The sequence below is a fragment of the Nelumbo lutea genome, chromosome 2 (assembly GCF_056320005.1).
Source record: "Nelumbo lutea isolate HS-2025 chromosome 2, American lotus-T2T, whole genome shotgun sequence".
Lineage (NCBI taxonomy): Eukaryota > Viridiplantae > Streptophyta > Magnoliopsida > Proteales > Nelumbonaceae > Nelumbo > Nelumbo lutea.
The window spans coordinates 72829238-72851883 of record NC_142685.1 but is presented as its reverse complement, the minus strand read 5'-3'; the positions used below and the strand labels follow the sequence as shown (position 1 = coordinate 72851883).

Here is a 22646-nt window from a genome sequence, read left to right as displayed (position 1 = left end):
TCTCTTTTTTTAAGAGATTCATGATCATTATCTGATGTGTTTTCTTTTCTTTTGACTATTATGTATTTCTTCATGCTTTTTTTTTCCTCCAATTCTGCTGACAAATGCAAAGACTTGCCTCTGCAGATAACTGCATACTTTATGGAACTTGCCAGTCCCCGCACTGAAGAAGTAATTAAGCTTGTTGATAAAGTTGGGGGCTTTGAGTGGTTGATTCAGAAATATGAGATGGATGGAGCAGCTGCATTAAAGCTGGACCTTTCACTGGACACTCCAATAATTGTTCTTCCACGAAATTCAATGAGCAAAGAGTTTGTATTATTAGCCCTTGTTTTTTTCGTACACTTTTTTTATAGAGTAAAACTATGATAGGTTCTGTACATATTTAGAAGATAATTTGGGACTGAAGTAATGAAAAGTGTTTTTGGATAAGCACTGTATAATAGAATCTTGGTGGATGTCCATATTCTTAAAAAATGAATGGCTTGATTTTTTGTTCTGTAACTTCTGTTTATACTGCTACTAAATTGCCAATTGTATATACTATGAGTTTTAAACTTTCTATACCATGGTAGTGGAATGGCACTGAATAGTTTGGTTGTCTGCTGCAGTTCTCAAACAAAATACTTGTATCAGCAGACTGTTTTGATTCACGAACTTCACTACCTAAATTAAGAACTTACAAAAATTCATTCTACTGCCTCTAGTGTGGTTCACAAATTTCTCTAGCCTATTCTTTCCATCAATTTGCAGTCCTGTTGTCCAAACTTGCAAATATCTTTGTGACAAGTTGGGCATGATAGACATTTATGCCCCAACTTGAGGGGGAATTTTGTAATTTTGTGTTTTCGATTACTTTATGTGCTACAAGGACGCTCTTGTCATTTTACCCATTTCACTCCATTATAAATAGTGCTGCTGGTGCTGCTAGCTCACTCTTTTGGCACTGAACTCATGCTCTCTTTTCTCATTATTCTTGTATCTCCTCTGATAAAAGTTTTAATCATTGAAATAATGTTTGGAAGAGTGAAAAATTAAGTTAATGAGTGGAATAACAATAGAGAAACCTGGGTAAAATGGGTGTGTTTTCAATCTTAATCACACACTAATTACTTAATTAACTCATATACTCGTGTATTTCAAGTAGAATCATGGCCCTGACAATTACTTGCAATAACAGTTATTAGAGTGAAACAAAATGACCATAGCATCCTTGGACAACAACGACTATGTAGATGATAATATGGTTACCTCTCTTTTGCATGTCAAATTTCTACTAATCCACAGAAGGAATCTGGATTCTCAATCTCTGTACTCATTACACTGAAACAAATTTTATGGTTTTCTTAGTGGATAAAATGCTTAAGTACTAAGATATTCAAGGGTATAGTAATCTACTCAATTGTAGCTTTATCCATTAAGGAGCCCTCAACCTCGTTAAAAACTTATTTGATAGAAGAAAAGCTAATAACGTTTTCAGTTCAGCTACTTCATCTGTTAACAAATGGCTCCTGATTCTCTTAATTTGTTCTATTATTATATTTTATTCTAACATGTGATTCATGCTGCAGTTATATTCAATTTGATTTGGGACAGCTACAAGTGAAAAATGAATTGTTGTGGCACGGATGCCCTGACAAAGATCCTTCAGCTGTACATCTTGATGTACTTCATGCTGAGGTAAGCTTTTCTTTAGATTCTTTTTCAATGGATAACCCATTATGCTATTATAATTTAAGATCCTTTTTTCTTCCTAGAATTCAGATTGCAAAATGAGCACAATAGGGGATGAAAAATGAACAAGAGTATAAAGAAGATAAGAGAATGTAAGGTTTGAGAGCATGGGCTTGCTGCCCTTTCAATTCGTATGTATATCTTATAAAATAAAGGGAAAATTCCCGATAGGTACCCTGTACTTTAGGCCAAGTGCCAATTTAGTACCCGAACTTTAAAATGCGACAATCTAGTGCCCGAACTGTCAAAGTGCCACAATCTAGTATCTGCTGTTAACCAGCCGTTAAGTATCATGGGAAAAGACACAAATGCCCTTCACGTGTCATCTGGTTTTCTTTATCGACCTTCTGTTAATAAAGCAACAACAATGGAAGATTTGACAACCAGCTCCTCAGGTTCTCTTCTGAAATGACACACATAAAAGGCCGAAGATTCTCAAAAACTTGAGGACTACGGTAGGTAGAACCTGGCGGAGCCGGTTTGACAACGACATCTGGTGCAACGACCTCAAGACTTAAAGAACCCATATGCAGCAACATACCAGAGATGTAAACCAACAGAGCAAATAGCAGAACACCACATTTCCGGTGAACTGCAAAAAGAACGATGTAGACAAGCCGCAACGCAAAAGTGTGCAGCTTCGGGCTGCGGTTGCAAAAGTTCGCATTCTTGCTCCGGCCGTGGTGGAATCTTGGTGACGAAGGAGGCGAAGGTGTCATCGACAACGGAGGGCTTACTCCATTGGCCCTTCCGTTATCAAGTCTACTGAACCTGTGCATTATGGCCAGGCTTCTGAGCCCTAATAGAAAATCTCAGAGTTCTAATTGCTCTCTCTGTTCTTCTACCGCAACTCCCAGTCTTTATTATTAAATAAACCCTGCATTTTTCCCCAAAACATAGGAAAAAAATGACAGTTCAAGAAAATGCAAAGGAAGAAATAGTAAATATTAAATCTCTCCTCTATCTCTCTCTTTCTTCTACGATTCTCACACGCTACAGAAGCAACAAAAATAGTGGAAGCAAATCTAGACCAGAGAGAGAGAGAGCTCCCGTAAAACATCGTACTCCAACATTGTTGTTACTTGCTTTCCTTCTCTGATCCCTGCTGGAGGCTCTATGTATGTCGCAATGGGGGATACTTCCAGCGCCGAACCCACAACCGTAGACCCTGCATCAACCATGTACACCTTGTGCTCTTCTTCAAAACCCCCATTCTCATCTATAAATTCCCCAACTTCAGCCACCGAGTACAATGTCCTTGTCGTGGCCAACACATCCACGCAGAGCAACATAACCAAGGCTGCCCAGACCTCTCTTCTGTTGAACCCTCTGAAACTTACAGCCCCAGCAGTGCTCGCGATTTTATGGAACTCCACCACCTGCTTGAAATATTTGTAGTTTGTGTCACCGAGAGTGGTCTTAGGAAAATATGTTACACTGGTGCCCCTAATTCGTGAAATTAACGTCACAAATAGGATGCCATAGATAATGCTGCCCCTGATTTCCTTCATCAGCCCGTAGCACGTTACTAGGAAGCCCATAGTGCTGAGCCAGAACGTGGGGCTTTGCATCTTTCCATTCTCGCACTTGTTGTGATTAGGTACGTGCGGGAGCAATCCGTGAGGGTCACCAAGGTGGAAGAACTCGGCCTGACGAGGCCAACACCTTGTTGAGACTGCAGGCCGACAAATGCAATGAAAAGGCCGACGCCTGCCGCACATGCAAGCCGGACTGGCCGAGGGATGAGACGTACAAACCTTGCGCACAAACCAAATGCAGCTATCGCAAAAAAAACACAGCCCTCCACTAACACTATCGCCAACGCGGTTTGGTATGAGATGGAACCTGATCCATGAAACCCCACCAAGTCGTATGCAAATTCTCCCAAGTCTTCAAGAATGGAATAATCTTGGCACTGCTTCCCTATAACGACGAGCACATCCCTTGTGTCTCGAAGAATGGTGTAACTGAAGAGAATGCAGAAGAACAATAATCCCCAAAGGAATCACCTTCTTTAATATGCTAATTTCCACGCCTAAGAATTTGGAGGGAACCTTGATTGCACTGTTATCGGAAACAAAAGCAGAATCGTTGGCTCCTGCTGAACAACGATTCAAAGAAGTCATGAATTTAAAGGAAATACCATGGAGATCAAAAAGTTTGAAACCTGTAGAAGTGGAGAATTTGAGGAATTGAATGGAGGAGATAGCTCTGATCTCGCTGCGGTTGTTGGTGTTGAGCTATGGGGTTAATATCAGAATGAAGGAAAACGGGAAAAATGATGATGAAACGAGCGCCCTTTTTTCTCTCTCCTCTTCCATAGTTCCTGTTCCGTCTCCGCTGTAGTTCTCTTTCTCTCTCTTGACCAGGCGCGTCAAGCGTGGCCATGGTGGTAGCCAGCGGCGAGCGCTGGCTTTTGTGTTTTCATCATGAAATGATGGTCTGGACTGTTGAGAGCTTGGCTTGGGCTTTGTTTCATTTTCTTGAGAAAGAAGATGATGAACAGTGTGTTTTATTTTCATGGGTAATTTTGGCATTTTCAAAAGGCTTAAATTGCACATGAGGTCACGTGATATACATAACTGTTGGTCCATTAATGGTAGGTACTAGATTGTCACATTTCAAAAGTTCGGGTACTAGATTGTCGCATTTCGAAAGTTCGGGTACTAAATTGGCACTCGGCCAAAAGTACAGGGTACCTATCTGGAAATTTCCCTAAAATAAAAGAAATATAATTACAGAAATTCCCTGGATGTCCAAGAATAAGAATGACATAAACTGCATATAAAAGAAGGCACAAAAAGATATAAGAGCCAATAAAATCAACTAATGTAAGTGTCGTTGAGTTTAAATAATGAGCTTAATATTGTAATTGTCTTCTTACTTGAATGCCCCCTGAAGCTCTGCTCAATTAGTCTTTTTTTCTTGTCATGTCTTCTCTGTTTCTTCTTCTTAACTGAATGTATCTTCTTATTTGTTTCTTTCTTCCTTGGATAACATCTTGGTATGAGAGCAATACTCTTAGTGGTCTTTTTCTGTGTGGTGTTCTGGGACCTACCTAGTTGTATATTCTTTCTTTTTGTTTTTAATTTTTTAATTATATTGTTCTGTATAAAGTGATATATTTATATTCTGCAGTTACTTGGAATCAACATGGCTGTCGGAGTTAATGGTGTTATAGGAAAGGCGGTGATACGAGAAGCCCAAGGTTTTCATGTCTATGTACGCCGCAGTTTGAGGGATGTTTTTAGAAAAGTTCCAACATTTTCCCTTGAAGTTCGGGTAATTTTCTTGCCTATTTGAACTGTTTATTCATTTCCATATAATTCTTTCCTTGACTTTTTGCTCAAAGCCTCTAAGATTTTCAGTCATTACCTTGTTATAACTGCAAATTTCCAAACTGTCCTTCAGAATGATGTGGACATTGTTTTGAAGGTGTATAAGCAGCTGATCCAATACTCAACAAGGCACTCTGATTGCAATTGTGATAAACAATTATGAAGTTTCTGGTTGTGGCAAAATGAACCTTGGTTTGGGAGTTGGAAGCAGAAAAGTTTTTTATGGAATAGATGTAGTGTGGATAGAAGGTTCTTGGAGGGGCCACTTAAAAAAGAAGGTTCTACAGAGAGAAGAGAAATATGTCTTTTCTTCCCTTCCCTCTTTTCTTCTTTTTCTCTTTTTCCTCTTTCTTTCTTTTTCTTTCCCTTCCCTTCCTGTTCTTTTCCTTCCCTTTTCTGTTATTTTCTTTCTTTTTTTTTTCTTTTTTCTTTTTTCTTTTTTCTTTCTTCTTCCTTTTTTCTATCTTTTTATATGAGGTGTGCATTAGGCGTACGCCTCTTGCACTTGAGGCATATTCCTCAAAGGTGTTGGCGCATCTGGCATACGCCTCAGGGCTTTTTGATGATTAAAACATTAAGAATTGTTTTACTGGAATCTATTTATTCTCTAGTGAACACTACCAGCATTATGAAGAGTACAAGAAATATAGTATTATAATATAAGTTGGTGACACAATATTGCATGCAGAATAGCAATGTTGTGTAATAGATCATAGGTCGATTTCAAAAGATTCTTTTTCTATGACCTTAGATTTTATCTTTGTTTAATGATTTAGTACAAGATAATAATTTTAGAAAGGTGTGCATATGTTTCTTTTATCATTTCATACAATATCATTCTACATTTTTGCATATTTTACAATTTTCCCACAATGTCCATAATTTTTACAAATTTTCTTTATGATTTTCTGAAATATTTGACAAGTTTCTTATATTTGGCAACACCCATTTACAACATAAACATAAAAGTACAAAATAAAAATAAAAAATGCATAAGGTACATCATCCTCATCCTCATCCTCATCATCCTCATCAAAATCTTGTCCCAACCATATGGGGCCTGCTACATGAATTGTGTTTTGCCATTCGATTCTAGGACAAATCAGGATCAATGATCATGAGTCATGAGATTTGGGAAAAGATTTAGTGACAAGTTAAGACTGGAAGGGTTATTAAAAAGAATACATATGTAATGAAAAGAAAATAAGTAGAAGCTAAACCTGAAGTCAGACTTGATACTCAGACCTTTTGGGGACTGTAGGGTGCTGTTGATTGCTCTAGAGGAACTCACATATATTGAAGAAAAAAATTTCCTTTATGATCATGAGATCATGTAGTCGAAATAATGTATAGCATTCAAACATGTGGATGTGAAGACTTAGGTATACTTTTCTATGTATGGCAAAAATACATATTGCGATGTATATAGGGGACTTTGGTGGAGGTTTTGTAGAAGCATATTACGATACTCTGAGATTTTTGTAACAGTGGCACAGTTAAGATTAATGTGATGAGGGATACAAATGGAACATTTCCCAGATAATCTAAATGATCTGCAAATGGCTAAAGAGAAAACTCTGGTTATTGTTGTATACCAAAGCTTTGTTGCAATCATCTCTGGTGAATTTTGAAAATGATGATGTGCAAAAATACCAGACATGTGGCTGCTTATAGTTGGATTTTGTGGGGGTCATGATAATAAGAGAGTCACTCATCAAGGCTAGTCCTGGCTTGTTTCTGTTTCTGGAATCAAAATTGGTTGAGGTGGATTGTTGCATTAGGGCATTATGGATTGTGAGAAATATTAGAAATATGCAGAACGCACTTGGTGCATAATAACAAAGTGGAACTCGGGCATCTAAGGTGCATAATTTCAAGTTGGTGTCAGTGTTGTTGGACTGTGTCCAAGATTTTGTACTTGTGGCCCCATCAATACTTGTGGTAGAACCTTATGACCTGGGTTAGTGGTCATATGGTGGAGAAACTAACCCACTCCATTACTCCTTGTATCACCCAATTTGTTTGGAGAAGTTTTACTGGTATTTTTTGATAGGTATCAGTTAAAATTTTTTATAATGTATCAGAAAAACATGTTCATTGTGTGTAGCACCCCTTTTATGGGTTTTCATATACACCGTTTCCTGTATCAAGAATCTGATTTCTCTCATTTAATGTCTCTGCTGCCACAACCCTTGATTGCTGCTCCTCATCCAGCCTATCACCACCTTAGAGTCCCTTTCCACTATATCTTTTTGAAACATAGATTATCTCTTATCTTGGTTGTTTCAAGATAGATAATAATTTTTCCTTCAGAAAGTTGCTGTTGGTCCAGACTCCATCTAGAGTCCAGAGAATAAAGCAACGGGGTTTCTACTAGTGCAAAGGCTCATCCAACACCTAATACTCTGGGCTTCCACAAGCTACAACCATCAAAATTCATTTTCAATTGATTTGTTGTTGGTGGTTTCATTTAAATGCTCATTTTTATTTTTGGACGGATTTGCCAGTCAATTCCATCCATTTATAATGCTGTCCATGGAAATAGAATTAAACAGTTCTGTGGCCTTAACCCAATGTGCAACCTTTACTATTTTCTCAGAATTTTTCTACATGGGTATGATTGCCCAGAGATGAGATTCATTTACTTTTGGTTGTGGTGGGAGTTCCTTTTTGTGTGGGCATCTCTTGGAGATGTTGGTACTCAGTCAGTTAGAAAGCACTGATGTTGGTGTGTCTCATCTCCTAGAGGTGGTTCATATAGTATAACCTTGTGAGGAACCTTTGGTTGTTCATGACATGTTTGGTAGAAACAAGTGCTTCAGACTCTTTTTTTGGCAAGATCTTGGGCTAATTTGTTCCATTTCAGAGGCACACTTCCAGTTTTAATGTGGTGGCAGCAGGGATTAGCCCTAGCTATTAGGGGTGAGCATGGGTCAGTTCTGTTTGGTTTCATGGCAGAACCTGGTGCCTACCCTGTAAGGGTCGGTTCCACGATCGGTTCTGGCCTTGGTGGTTCCGTGGTTGGGCTTTAGGCCCATTTGTTTATGTTTTTAAGTTGTGACTGTTCAGCTACATTAGTAGCCGCCCTACTAAGGGCATCCTTCTAATATCTCATCCTTTAAGTTAAGTATAAATTATAATGAGGGGTTGGCGGCTAGGGTTAATCTAAGAATCCCGGTTGACTTCATACTCTTTTCTCCTTCTCTTTTCTTCTCTACTGCTGAAATCTTCATCTTCCTCTTCTTTCCTTTCACAAGGAATTCAACTAAATCTGCAATCATTGATTTCTACTTGGTATCTAAGCAGGCCAAAGGTTCCTTGAGTTGTTTTCTCATGCAGCCCTAGATCGGCCAACTGCATGGTGATTTAAGAGGCTGATCGAAGATCTCAAGTAAACCCAGTTTTTGGATTTATTGGTGGATCTGTTAAATTATTGGACTGACGAGGTAAAATATTGGACTGACGAGGCCCCTTTAGTCAGCGTTAGAATGCTTGAGTCAGGGGTATTTTGGTCATTCTGGTTTATTTGTTTAAGAGTGAAAGGTCTATTGTATCTGAGTTTATGTTGTGTCCCAAATGCAGAGGAACACTACTACTGATATGCATATCAGTCACACCGAGCTCCACAAAAAAAAAAGCATTCACAGTCCCTTACTTGGACAAACAACAACAGTGTTCATACCTGGCCACCTTCAGCCTTCTTCGTACATTGAATAGAGGGTTTGGTATACCACTTCAACGACCACCACAACAACGACCGGAGGCATTCTCACCTCCAGGCCCACAAAACGACATCTCCTTTTCAGCCCCTTATCGAACCTCCACTCAGGTCAGTCGAAAAATGAAGATGACTGTGAAAGTTGGCGGCGAACCCAGAAAGAGAACAGCAGCAAGAAAGACGGAGAATACGACCTTACAGCTCTGATACCATGTAAGTAAACCCTAGTAGATTCTAGGTTGAAGTAGAGAAGAAGAAGAAGAAGAAGAAGAAGAAGAAGAAGAGAAAGAGAGTTCGGCCAGACCAGAAGAGAGTCTCAAAATCACCTCTCCCGTAGCCGACCCACTTGTATTTATTCAAAATCATAGAGTTACAAGAAAGACCATTGCTGAAAGAAGAGTTGTCGACTGCTGAAGTTCACGACAGCAGTGGTGTGGTGGTGGTTGTGTTGTGGTAATTGGTGTATCTATGATTCTAAATATTTAAAAGTGAACTCTTAGACCCTGTGTGTAATCAGTTCTGCAGTATGAAGAACAAGTGTTCGATGTAATGACTGAATGATTTCAGCTTTAGTGTGTTGATGGTGAATGGTTATGCAGTGTGCAACCCAGGTGTTTGATGTGATGACTGAATGATTTCAGCCTTAGTGTGTGGTGTGTAATGTGCATTTGAAAAAGTTGGAGTTGGTGGTGTTATAAGTGAGATAAGTCTCGTGAAAGAGTGTGAGGTTGTGTTGTATATTTGAAGGTGAAATAATTAAGATGGCTTCATTTGAAAATGGGAATTTCAACAAAACAGGTGTCATGCTTTCTCAAGACTATCTAAGTGTTCAAGTGACATTCATCAAGTTGAATGGTGATACTTATGTACCATGGGAAAAATTTGTGAAGGTGTTCTTGAAGGCCAAGAGGAAGGTAAAACATGTGTGAGAGGAGAAACCTCCCTCTGATTCACCTAGGTTCAGTGACCGGGAACAAGAAGATGCAAAGATAATGACATGGCTCGAGAACAACATGGAACCAAAGATTAGTGTGAACTTCATGTTCCTAGATACAAATAAGGAAATCTAGGATCTTGCTAAGAAGCTGTACTTTGGACAAGACAATACAACTAGGGTGTGTCAGTTGTACCAAGAGTACTTCAATTTGAAGCAAGGGAGTCAAAGCTTAGAAGAGTACTATGCAAGTTTTAGGAACATCCGTAATGAGCTCAATGTGTATCACCCTCTAACTTTAGATGTTCAGATCTAACAACAACAACGTGAGCAACTTGTTGTGACAAGGTTTCTTGTGGGTTTGAAGGCTGAGTATGAGCCTGTCAGAGCACAAATATTGGGGGGGGGGGTCTGCTCTCCCCTCACTTGAAGAAGTTTTGCCTGTCTTAAGAGGACATCCATTGAGTTGGTACAACATTCTTCTCTCTCTGACAGATCTGGTTTGGTAGTGACTAAAGGGGGTGGTCGTGAAAATAGAAGTGGTGGTGGCAGTAGTGGACTCCCAAGCAACTGTGGTGGTCACATGTTTAACCGGGCTAGTGGTTGGACTAGAGGCCGGGACTCCGGGGGAGGCCGTGGAAAAGGAAGGGGTAATGCCCAGAGAAAGTGTACACATTGTGGTTTAGAGGGGCACATAGTTAATTTCTGCTATGCTTTGCGTGGTCCACCCATTACTTGGGCTAACCATGCTATGACTAAGGGTAGTGGCAGAATTACTGAAAGTCAGCAAACTGACCCAATCCCCTCCACATCTGCTTGTGCTTCTGAGAAGGAAATGGTGAGTGTACCGCGTGCAGTATATGAGCAGTTCCTTCAAACATCTCTGCAGAACACCGCTACACTTGCCCATTCAGGTATGGCTTGCTTAGCTTCCAGAGCCTCACACTGGATCATTGACTCTGGAGCCTCGGACCATATGTCTGGGACTCTTGATGTATTCTCTTCCCTTTCTCGCTCCTCCACATCTCATACAACTACACTTGCTAATGGTTCTACATCTCCTATCTGTGGTGCTGGAGATGTTGATCTCTCCTCGTCTTTATCATCTGTTTTATATGTCCCTAAGTTCCCTTTTAACCTTATGTCTATTAGCAGATTAACCAAGTCTCTTAATTGTTCTGTAACCAAGTCTCTTAATTGATCTCTCCTCCTATCTGTGGTTGGCTGTTAGTTATGTTCTTTAAAGGCTGACATGGCTTTTTCTTGTACACTTATATTCCCTTTATTTGTGTCTCAACAGTTTGTGTGTACCCTTTTGCAACCAGCCTGGCCTTATACCTTTCTATACTTCCATTTCCCTTATATTTAACTGTGCTGAACAGTCGCAACTTCAAAACATAAACTAATGGGCCTAAAGCCCAATAACTTCCTAACTTAACAACTTAAAATTAAAAGATAAATAACTGGGCTCAATAACAAGAAATCGGCCCAACTCAACAGACATAATTATGATTTTAGCCAGATCAAAATTCTTTTTCAAATGTGAAGGTAAAGCTTAGTTTTTATTGTATAATTAATTAATTGGTTGATCTATTTTAATCATTTGTACTATCTATGAGTTTAAATTTTTCTTGAACTCACTCCATGTAGTTTTGATGATTTGAAACAAGTTAATTTAGAATGGTCTATCTATGCATCTTTTATCATTGCATAAAATAGGATTTTATATTTTTTCATATTTCACAATGTTTTGACCGTATCTATATTTTTTGCAATATTTCCATATTTCTATATTTTATATTTCTTTTTGATCAATCATTTAACAGGTTGGTATATTACATCTATTGATGTCTAATAAGGAGTATCATGTTATTCTTGATTGTGCAATCATGAATATGTCTGAAGAGCCAAGACTACCACCTAGCTTTCGCAAAATGTCAGATACAACAGATACAATTCGCTTGTTGACTGACAAGGTGAATATAAATAGCCAGAACTTACTGTCACGTACTGTTACTATAATGGCGGTTGAAGTCAACTATGCCTTACTGGACTTGTGCAATGGCATTGATGAAGAGTCACCTCTAGCTCGTGTTGCTGTAAGTACTTCTGTTTTTTTCTGCATCATTGAATTGTCATTTTTGTATCAGTCCCCTGATGCATGTTGTTTTATTTTAATTATGAAATTTATTAGGAAAAAGGGGATGCGTACAGTAAGTATGCAAGCTAGAGCCACCTATGTGCCATCTACTACACTGAAAGAACAAAGCACTGATCAAACACATTTCACCCCCTACTCTGTTTTCCCCTACAATATGTAGATTTTGAAATAACTTTCTCAAGCTTCCTCTTACTCCTCCTATGGGTATTAGAAACTGGAAAGTAACAAAAAGGTTTCCTGTTAGCATTACCCGCAATTAGTCCTCTCATATTCTTTTCCTCCATCTTCTTGATTCTCATTGGTAATTGCCTTATAACTGTTGCTAAAGAGCAGGTGTAATGGCTTTTTTGCTTGCACTTTACAATATACCACCTGTTCTATAGGAAGGGTTTAGCAATGTGGTGCCCTTCATCCATCATTACCTCCTTTTCTTCTGCATCCGCCTCTTTATATACTCTTGCTTTGGAAAAAGCACCATTGGTTCTTATACCTTTCATTGTATTTCAAACTTATTCTTCAAAAGTTCCATCCTTTCTCTGATGTGAATTCCTATATTTCTGATGTATTTCTTATACTTCTGCAGCTGGAAGGGCTTTGGGTATCTTATCGGATGAGTTCACTGTCTGAAACAGATATTTATATAACTATCCCTTTATTCTCTATTCTGGACATTCGCCCTGATACGAAGTCTGAAATGCACCTGATGCTGGGATCCTCCTCAGATGTACTCAGGCAAAGTTCTGCTGGAAATGTTCCTGTTTCTTTGAACAAAAGTGAAATTGTGAGGATGGACCCTGAAGCTTCCCATGATATGGATGTTCCTATTTCAACTATGCTATTGATGGACTACAGACTACGCTCATCTTCTTGCTCACTTGTTGTTCGCATCCAGCAGCTTCGTGTACTTGTTATTTTAGATTTTCTTCTCGCAGTGGTTGAATTTTTTGTGCCATCTTTGGGAGCAATAACTGGTAGGGAGGAAACTTTGGATCCCAACAATGATCCATTAACTAGAAATAACAGCATCATACTCTCATCACCTCTTTACAAGCAGAAAGATGATGTTGTCCATCTATCTCCATGTAAGCAGTTAATAGCTGATGCTGTTGGGGTTGATGAATACATATATGATGGTTGTGGAGGGACAATCTGTTTGAGTGAAGAAATTGATCTGAAAGAAATATCATCTTCAAGATTACATCCTATCATTGTTATTGGACATAGCAAAAAGTTGCGTTTCATGAATGTAAAAATTGAGGTATGTATGTTCCCTTTTGATTTATATATCCCTTTGCATAGTACCGAGTTCATCTTTAATTGTCTACTCTTTTCCTGGTGTCAAGATCTATTGGGCATGATAAAGGGTGTTTGGACGATGGCATAATAGTATTTGTATTATGTCTATGGGAAATATTGTGCAGTACCTCATTTAGGCATAATGGAATCAAGGGAAATAGATACTGTTAATTCCAGTGTGCTGTTATTACCATACAATTAGAAAATATGGTCTCTTTTCCTACACATATATGTTCTGGACAATGTAGGTTATCCAGTTGATATATTAAGTTGGAAAATAGGTTTATCTCCTGAACTGCCAGTGGCATGATATTGTTCAGGTATCTTCATCACTATTCAAGAGGAGATACAAAAAGTCTGTAGTAATTTCTGTAGTATTTTTATAATGATTTATGATTCTTTATTGGCATTATATGTATTCCCAGCTTTCTCACTTTTATATGGTGTGCATGATTTCCACTGGAGAAAATGGACAAATGAGAGGATGACAAATGCAATATATACTTTTTCAATGAAAAGAATCTTTAAGATATATTGAAATAAAATATGCACCTATTTGTGAAGGTGGGTCCTTGGGTTTATGTCTATCTGAAGTCTCACCTTGGATAAATTAACATTGATAAATGCTTGTAAAAAAATCAGTCCTGGTAAGCATTTAACTTAATTAGAATGAACTCATGCAGATGTGCATTTTAGGAATAATTGTTAGAAATGTAATCCATGTAATAGTTGAAAACAAATATACATACATACATACATAATTTAATGGTATATCTATATATATACATGTAATATTTGATGTTCCCAAAATTTCTAATATTTCCACTACATATTTCAATTTCCATTGGTACCTACACGAAATATTGTTGGAATGAACGTATTCCCCAATAAAATCTATGGGTGCTATGTGGAGTACAAAAGATAGTATCATCACACAAGTTGGTGACAATGTTTTAGTATGTGGAGTAGCAATGTTATTGGCGACCTCATGGACATGATTATCACTTTGAGCCAACTGCAAATTCTTTTTAAACATGATGTTATTGAATCTTGGCTTTTATTGTATAATAAATTATTTAGTTGATCTATTATGATTTTAAAATTTGCTTAAACTCACTGTATCATGTAGTTTTGATTATTTCTTTTCTGAAGATAAAATAGAACAATTTTTATTAAATCCTTGCAAACCAGCAAAAAACAAGAAAAACCAAACTGCAACACTAAGGCAAAATCCCAGACCCTACAAACCGATATCATCACCCGCCAGAAACCCACACCTACCACCGAATCCCACCAAGACTCCCACTCAAAAACTCTTTTTATCAGCTTTTTGAGAACAATCTTCTAGTCACCTTCTCTTTGATCTTTTGTGTTTTTTGATGAGCTTATTAAGCCCAATGCTATGTAAACCTCCTTTTAACCGTGCAAGGACTTTTGAAACTGGAACTGCCTGCTGATTTTTTTTCTATTCTTTTGAGTTCTGAATCTCCTAACTGTATTAAATGTTTTCACGTCTTCTTCCAGACTCCCCTCCGGCTTTTGACCCCTATAGGAAATCACCATCCCCTCAGATAAACTTCTTGGTTCTTGAAAACATTCCCGCCATCTCCAGCCACCCCGTCATGTCCAATCACTTCCTTTTCAGAACAAGATAATGATTTATAAGGGTCTATCTATGCATCTTTTGTCATTACATAAATAGCATTCTATGTTTTTGCGTATTATTTGGATTGCTGATATTTCCACTAACACCAACATTGAGCAGAGTGGAGTGGCTAAACAGGATCGTGTAACCCCATTTAGTTGGAGCAAGGCTTAGGGGTGGAAATTGGGCAGGTTGGCTTTTGGTGGAGCTTCAACCCAAACTATCTAACCTGCTAACCTCTTAATGACCCATTTAAATAAAATTAAATGGGTTTGGTTCATCCCAAAAACATGATGAATAAGTGAATTGAGTTTATTTGAGTTATTAGAGCTTATGATAAGAGTGGTGAGCTATTCTCATGCCCCATACTATCTTCTGTGCCCATCAAAGATGTTCATAAAACAATGCTAAATGACTTGACTTGATCTTGATACATTTTCCTTATGTTTGTTTTAAAAAATTAAAATTTCTTGTTTCATGTATCTTCCTTTGGTTTTTGACCATTTCTGATTACTTTCACATTAAGTCATCTTCATAGATAATCATTACTTATCATCTTATCAAATTTCATTCCAAAATTCCACCTAAAACCCTAATTTCTTGAATTTTGGTTGTTTCTCCCACAAAGGGAATTTTAATCCTTTTGTAGAAATTTCAAATATGGCCATAAAATTTCATTCAAAAAATTGCATCCCTATACTTACATTATTAGAGTTTTAGCCTGGAACCATTATTACTCTGATCAATTCTTATGTTTATTGCTAGAATCATCATTAAATCCTTATCCCGTAGTTCATTTGTTACTAGTCAGTCTGCATCATCCCCGACTAGATTTGAGAAAATTGAATTTGCTTGTTACATGGATTTGGTCATTGATAAAGTTCAGACCTGCACTAGAATTCAATAAGAAATAACAGTAGCAAAAAGCTAAAAAGGATAGAGAGAGAAGACGGAAAAACTGGTTCGAACTAGAGAGAGAATTCTATTCTCCTTTGTTGGCCAGATTGTAGTTATACTTTTCTAATGAATAACAAAAGGTCTGTTGTGCCCCTGCTTAAGTATGGGACACATCACTTAAATTAAACATGACACCTCACACCAAACATAAACGAATTGACAAAATTACCCCTGTACAGTCGACACTAACATTCCCCCTCAAGTTGGTGAGTATATATCATATAGTCCTGGATTGTTACATATGTAGGCCACTCTTCCCCGACTCAACCCTTTGGTGAACAAGTCTGCCCATTGATTTCCTGTGTTAACACATGCAGTGGCTATCACTCCACTAAGCACTTTCTCCCTCGCAAAGTGACAATCAACTCTTCTATGTTTTGTTCTCTCATGAAAAACTGGATTAGAAGAGATGTGGACTGCAGCTTGGTTGTCACAATAAAGTTTCATGGGAGTGTCAATTGAGTACCCCATCTCCTATAGAGGATATCTCAACCACACTAGCTCACAAGTTGTTTGTGCCATGTATTCAGCTTTTGCATTACTTCTTGCCACCATTGTCTGCTTATTAGTTTTTCATGTCACCAAATTAGCCCTAGGAAAGGTACAATAACCTGTAGTGGACCTTCTGTCAGATACAAAACCATCCCAATCAGCATCGGTGTATCATTCTATTTCAAGATTTCCTCCACTTTTGTATAACAAGCCATGACCAGGAGCTCCCTTCAAATACCTTACAATCCTTAGAACTGCACCCCAATGTGGAACCCGGGGATTTTGCATTAACTGACTCACCACACTAACTGCATATGAAATATCTGGCCGAGTAATGGTTAGGTAGTTTAGTTTGCCTGCCAACCGCTTGTACCTTCCAGGATCTTTAAACTCCTCACCCACATCACTACTCAACTTGGTATTTGGTTCCATAGGTGTTTCAGCCAGTTTATCACCTAGCAATTCTGTTTCCTACAACAAATCAAGAACATATTTCCTCTAACACAAATTACTACCGTGCTTAAACGTTGCTACTTTTATCCCCAAGAAATATTTTAACTTACCAAGGTCCTTTGTTTGGAAGTGTTCCTATAGAAAGCACTTCAGCCTATCAATCTGCAATCTTTCACAGCCAGTAATGGCAATATCATCTACATATACCACTAGTAAAATCCTCCCAACATTCGAATCATAGTTGAATACTGAGTGATCAACCTGACACTGTTTCATGCCAAGCTTCTTTATCACTTCATTGAAACTACCAAACCATGCATGAGAGACTATTTAAGTCCATAAATGGCCTTCTTTAGTTTACACACCTTACCATCCTCTCCTTGAGGAACAAACCCCGGTGGTTGTTCCATATAGACCTCAAGGAGATCACCATGTAAAAAGGCATGCTTGATGTCAAGCTGAAATAGAGGCCAATCATACATAGTAGTTAGAGATATCATAACACGAGCTGGTCCAATTTTAACTACAAGAGAGAAGGTCTCATTGGTTCTTACTTAGGTTTCAGCCCTACAAAAGATCTGGTTACATCTAGTTGTTCTCTCTACTGTATTTGAATCTTAACATAAGAAGTGAGGGGATGGTTCACATTCAACTCATTACGAAGTTTCTTCATGCTAGCATAGTATTCCTCAAGACTTTGACTACCTTGTTGTAGATTAAAGTACTCCTGATAAAGCTGATACACTATAGTACTGTTGTTTTGTCTTGAGTACAGCTTCTTGGCATGGTCCCAAATCTCCTTGGCTGTATCTAAGAACATAAAATTCTCACTGATCTTGGGTTCCATACTATTCCATAAAATTCTCCTGATAAAGCTGGTACACTCTAGTACTGTTGTTTTGTCTTGAGTACAGCTTCTTGGCATGGTCCCAAATCTCCTTGGCTGTATCTAAGAACATAAAATTCTCACTGATCTTGGGTTCCATCCTATTCCACAACCAGGTCATAATCAGTGCATCTTCTTGTTCCCAATCACTATAGTCCTGAGAATCATCTGAACATTCTGGTAATCGGTGGGAACCCTGACACTAAATTTGTGTTCAATACTATCCCCATATCTGATTTTTTTTCTTCCTTCCTTTTTTTTTCACCTGTATATCACACTTTTTATTCACTTCTCACCTACAGCCACTTCTCACCACACTACACACTAGTGGAAACACCTACAGTCATGGTTTTCAGCAACAACAGTTGTTGACACTCTTCGTTCTCAGCATTACAAACCTACCTGAATCCACCCCACAAACCTACCTCAGCATAGACACTCACCAACCACTCAATTCACACTGAAACACCCATACAATCCACCTATTCGATCAACAAAAAAACAACCTGCCCTCGACTCCCCACTGCACCACCCAAAACAGCCCTCTTCGTTCCATTGATTAAGAGGGTTCCCTACAAACCACCACAAACACCCACTAAACCACCAGCTGGAGGCATGAAAACCTCCATAGGGAAAGGCGACCTCTCCTTTTCAGCCCTTTTCCATATTTCCAACTGATGATGCAAAAATCTGGAAAACCCTAGATCTGTATTTGTCACAGTTGCACTGATACCATGATAAAGTTCAGACTTGCACTTGAATTCAGTAAGAAATATCAGTAGCAGAAAGCTAAAAAGGATAGAGAGAGAAGAAGAGAAGAGAAGACAAGGAAAACCTGGTTTGAACTAGAGAGAGAATTCTATTCTCCCTAGTTGGCCAGATTGTATTTATACTTTTTCTAATGAATAACAAAAGGTCCGTTGTGCCCTTACTTAAGTATGGGACACATCACTTAACTTAAACATGACATCTCACACCAAACATAAACAAATTGACAAAACTACCCCTATACAGTCGACACTAACAGTCATCTTATATGCTTTTATTGTTTTAGACATATTCACATAATATTCCAGAGTTAAGTCATTTCTTCATCCATGATGTACTTTTTATCTATTTAAAATGCTATGTTTTCTTTGTTTATTTGTTAGAATGGTGACCTTTTGAGGAAGCGTACATACTTGAGCAATGATAGTAGCTATTCAGTCTCAGTAGAAGATGGTGTCAACATTTTATTGTTAGAAAGTTTCACTTCTAATAGTGATACAAAGAGTCAGAGAAATTTGCATGGATCATCTGATACCTTAGCTACTGCTGCAGCAGATACCAACAATGATTTTAATATGCAAAGTTTTACATTTGAAGCCCAGGTATGATGGTTCAAAATTTGCTAATGATGGTGTTCTTGTTCGACTACCATTTAAGATTTTGCAAACATGTACTTTTTAGAAAGTCCACTGAGGTTTTTTTCCAGAAGAGAGTGTCATTTTGGCATCTTTTTATCTACATCTCTATATTTCTTGGGAGTTGTGTGTTTAAATCTTGCATTTGTTGGTGTTAAGGCTTTATGGAATTGTGAACTGATTTTGCTCTAGGGTGATAGGGATTTGGTAATGCTGGACTTATCTGTTCTTCCTTTGGTGGTGATCTGGTTCAAGCAAAGGGGTGAGGTTGCACCATTTCTTCTTAGCCTATTTTGGTTACCAATGATTTTCATAATATCTCAGTACCAAGGAGGGACACCAATTTACGAATCAGGAAAAATAGGGGGGATAGCTTATTTGACATTTCACCAGTAACTTAAAAATGCATTAGATTCTTAATGACAGAATGCTAAATTGGAGAAATATTTGATTAGGCTCTGTTTTTTCATTATAGATGGGACATAAAATGGTTCTTTTGTTTCACTTGTGTTTAACAAATCGCAAGGGCTTTTTTCCGGTATGTTTGTATGTAACTATGAAAATCCAGTCCTAAAGTTACGAAAAATAGAAAACTTTTTTATAATTAAATAAAAGATCTACAGAAGGAAAATTATGCTAAAGAACAGAAATTGTAAAAATACCACTATCATACTTCAACTCAGAGAATTTTATTCAATTAAAATGATTAAAATAGAGTTACAATAGAGTTCCATCAGAAAGAGTGCAGACAATTTAACAGAAAATGTTACATTAAAGCCCAAAAAAGCTGTTGCCTTTGAATTCACTGTTTTGCTAGAGAGTAAGCCATTCCATTTTCAGTGCTCCTGACTCATGTGAATGAGGCATTAAGTTCCCTTGCTATTCTTACCATCTCCCTTAATGGATGTCTGTAGTTCCAAGGGACATTACTGTTTTAATTGGTCCAAGATATCACTGTTTTTGAGTCCCCTTCTATCTCCAAGTTATTAAGATAAACTTGCTTGGCAATCTTTAGTCCTTGCAGCAGGGCTAACAGTTCAGCTTTTAAGGGGTCTCCTTCCCCTAAAGGTCCTGAGTACAAAGCTAATACTTTGCTTGAGGAATCTCTGATCACACCACCAATGCCCATACCCGGGGTCTCCTTCCCCTAAAGGTCCTGAGTAGAAAGCCAATACTTTGCTTGAGGAATCTCTGATCACACGACCAATGCCTGCCATACCCGGGTTTCCTGTAGAGCTCCTGTCAAAGTTCAGCTTCAACTTGTTGGGGCCTGGGGGCTTCCATTTCATCACTTTTCTTCCCTTCTTCTCAGCAGTGTGTGCTACTTCATTCCAGGCTCTTACAATATCAGTCATTGAGATATTAAGAGCTGGAGTGATTTTACCCAATGAGCAACTTTTATCTTTATGGCCTCCACAATAGCCTCTTTTGGTCTATGATTCTCATTGAAGATTCTTGCATTCCTTTCCTACCATATTGTCCACACCACCGCTGCCCTTGACGATTTCCATATAACCCTTCCTTTTTTTGTTGGCTGCCTTAGAAAGTTTTCATCAAAGAGGCTTACTATGTCTAGGGGAGCACTCCACCTGCAACCAAAGAGAGAGCATAGAGATTCCCAAATAAAAAGGACAAAGGGGCAATGGATCAATAAATGGGGTAGGGATTCACCACCAGGAGAGCAAAGGATGCGAATATGTGGGGAGGCATTTATTAAGCCTCCTTTTTTGAAGGATTTTGTAATTATTTATCTTCCTTAGAAAAACCTCCCAGCATTGAGTTTTTGGTGGAATGGTCTTGCTCCAAATCTCTTTCACCGGAAATTCTCACCCCATCAGCAGGGGCTTGTACAAGGGTATTGAAGAAAGAAGCACAGGTAAAGGTTCCATCAGAAGAAGCAGACCATACTCTAGTTTCCTCCAAAGTGGATTGAAGGTAACTGACTTAAGCAGTGATTTAAAAGGCGCACCTAGGCGCACAGGTGAGGTGCATTTTGGGGTATGCGCCTCGCCCAGGTCCTAGGCGCACCCCTTTCAAAAGGCACATGCTTGGTGCACCTAGGCATGTGCCTGATGCACCTCGCGCCTCAGCCCAGGCGTGCACCTTTTTAAAATTTTGCGCTTTTTGCTTTTTTTTTTTGTTTCTAACGGTTTGGCTCCAAGAAACCCCTATTTTGCTAATGTTGTTCATTGATTCATAGCAATAAAATATCTCTTCTTAAAAGGCAATGAAAGTTATAGAATTATTATTTTTTATGTGAGAAATAAGAATTTCAGACCTGACATAGACTTATTCGGGCTTGCCTCGAGGGGCGTGGTAGTGACTCATAGAATCAAGAATGCAATATGTTTTACATCACATTAGATACTTGAAGCAATGCAATTAAGGAGGAAAAGAGATTGTGGGTTTTACATGCTTGAAAATGCTTTATATGTTTGCTTTTATTTTTAGATTTTCATTTGAATACGCTTTACATGTTATGTTTATGTATTTTTATTTTAGATAATAGGTTTTTAAAACATTTACTCACATTCATTATCCCTCAAACTCCCTTTGAAACTGAAATCCCAACTCTGTCTAGAGTGAGAAAAGGTGACATTATTTGAGACGGGTTGTAATTTGTAGTTAGAGACTGAATATAGGTCAGTGAATAGGGAGTATCACCCAGCCAGAGATGTTCCCAGAAAAGCACCCTAGAGCCACAACCCACATTAAGTCTAATGTGATTAAGAAAGATAGGATCATAGTTGTCAAGGCAACACCTTGGAAACAAGGTGTCCTTTGAGGCCCGCCTCACCTAATCGGTAAACAGTTTTGTACTATGTATTATAAAATACTTTTTATTCTTTATTTTTTGACATTTTAATTATAAAATATGCACTATTAAACTGAAATATTCATTTTGTGTGTTTATATACTAATTTCTTTTTATTATTTTCTTATTTGTTAGGGTTTAATCACTTTAAACACTGCTAAATGTTGTATTTGAACCCCCAAAGACTTTAAAAACTGAACTAGTAAGGAAGAATTTAATAATTTGTCTAATCAACACATTTACTACACATTTTGTAATCAACACATTTTCTTTTCTTCTTTTCCAATAACAAAAATAAGGGTTCAGCCCCTATATTTTTTGAAATTTCTTTTCCTTCTTCTTTTTCTTCTCATGAATATGTTGATTTTCTATACTTTAACATGAACTCTATACTTATGAAAATTATGAATAATTCTTAGGAAATATGGTTATGGTACCTAGGGAACTACCCTAGGTGATGCCTAGGCACCCGCCTAGGTGACTATGTGACAAGGCGCCCCCCTACCTAAGGGCTATCTTTGCATCCCAGGCATTGTTCATCAGCCCGTGAATGCTTTCTTTCACCTTGTGCCACATCCTATCTTTTTCCAATGGGAATCTCCAAAGCCACTTTCCTAACAAAGAAGTATTCCTGTGAACTAAGTTCCCCAGTCTTAAGCCTCCCTTTTCTTTTGTTTTGCTGACAGTTCCCACTTTATTAGATGATCCCTCTTTTCATCCCCAGGTTCCCAGAGAAAATCCCTCATAAGTTTTTCTAGTTGTCTTACCACTTTAACTGAGATTCTAAAAGTTGAAAGGAAATAGACTGGTAGAT

At 38.1% G+C, this 22646-nt stretch overlaps 1 protein-coding gene across 3 annotated transcripts in view; it reads left to right on the top strand.

Annotated features, from left to right (window-relative positions):
* LOC148871497 (uncharacterized) overlaps positions 1-22646 on the top strand; it is a 173366-nt gene that overhangs the window by 48610 nt on the left and 102110 nt on the right. For all 3 annotated transcript variants that reach the window (XM_088972192.1, XM_088972190.1, XM_088972191.1), the window contains 6 exons: positions 127-311; positions 1572-1680; positions 4873-5016; positions 11551-11823; positions 12469-13143; positions 18766-18984. In XM_088972192.1, the coding sequence (XP_088828318.1) occupies positions 127-311; positions 1572-1680; positions 4873-5016; positions 11551-11823; positions 12469-13143; positions 18766-18984 (1605 nt within the window). The remainder of the gene's footprint in view (positions 1-126; positions 312-1571; positions 1681-4872; positions 5017-11550; positions 11824-12468; positions 13144-18765; positions 18985-22646) is intronic.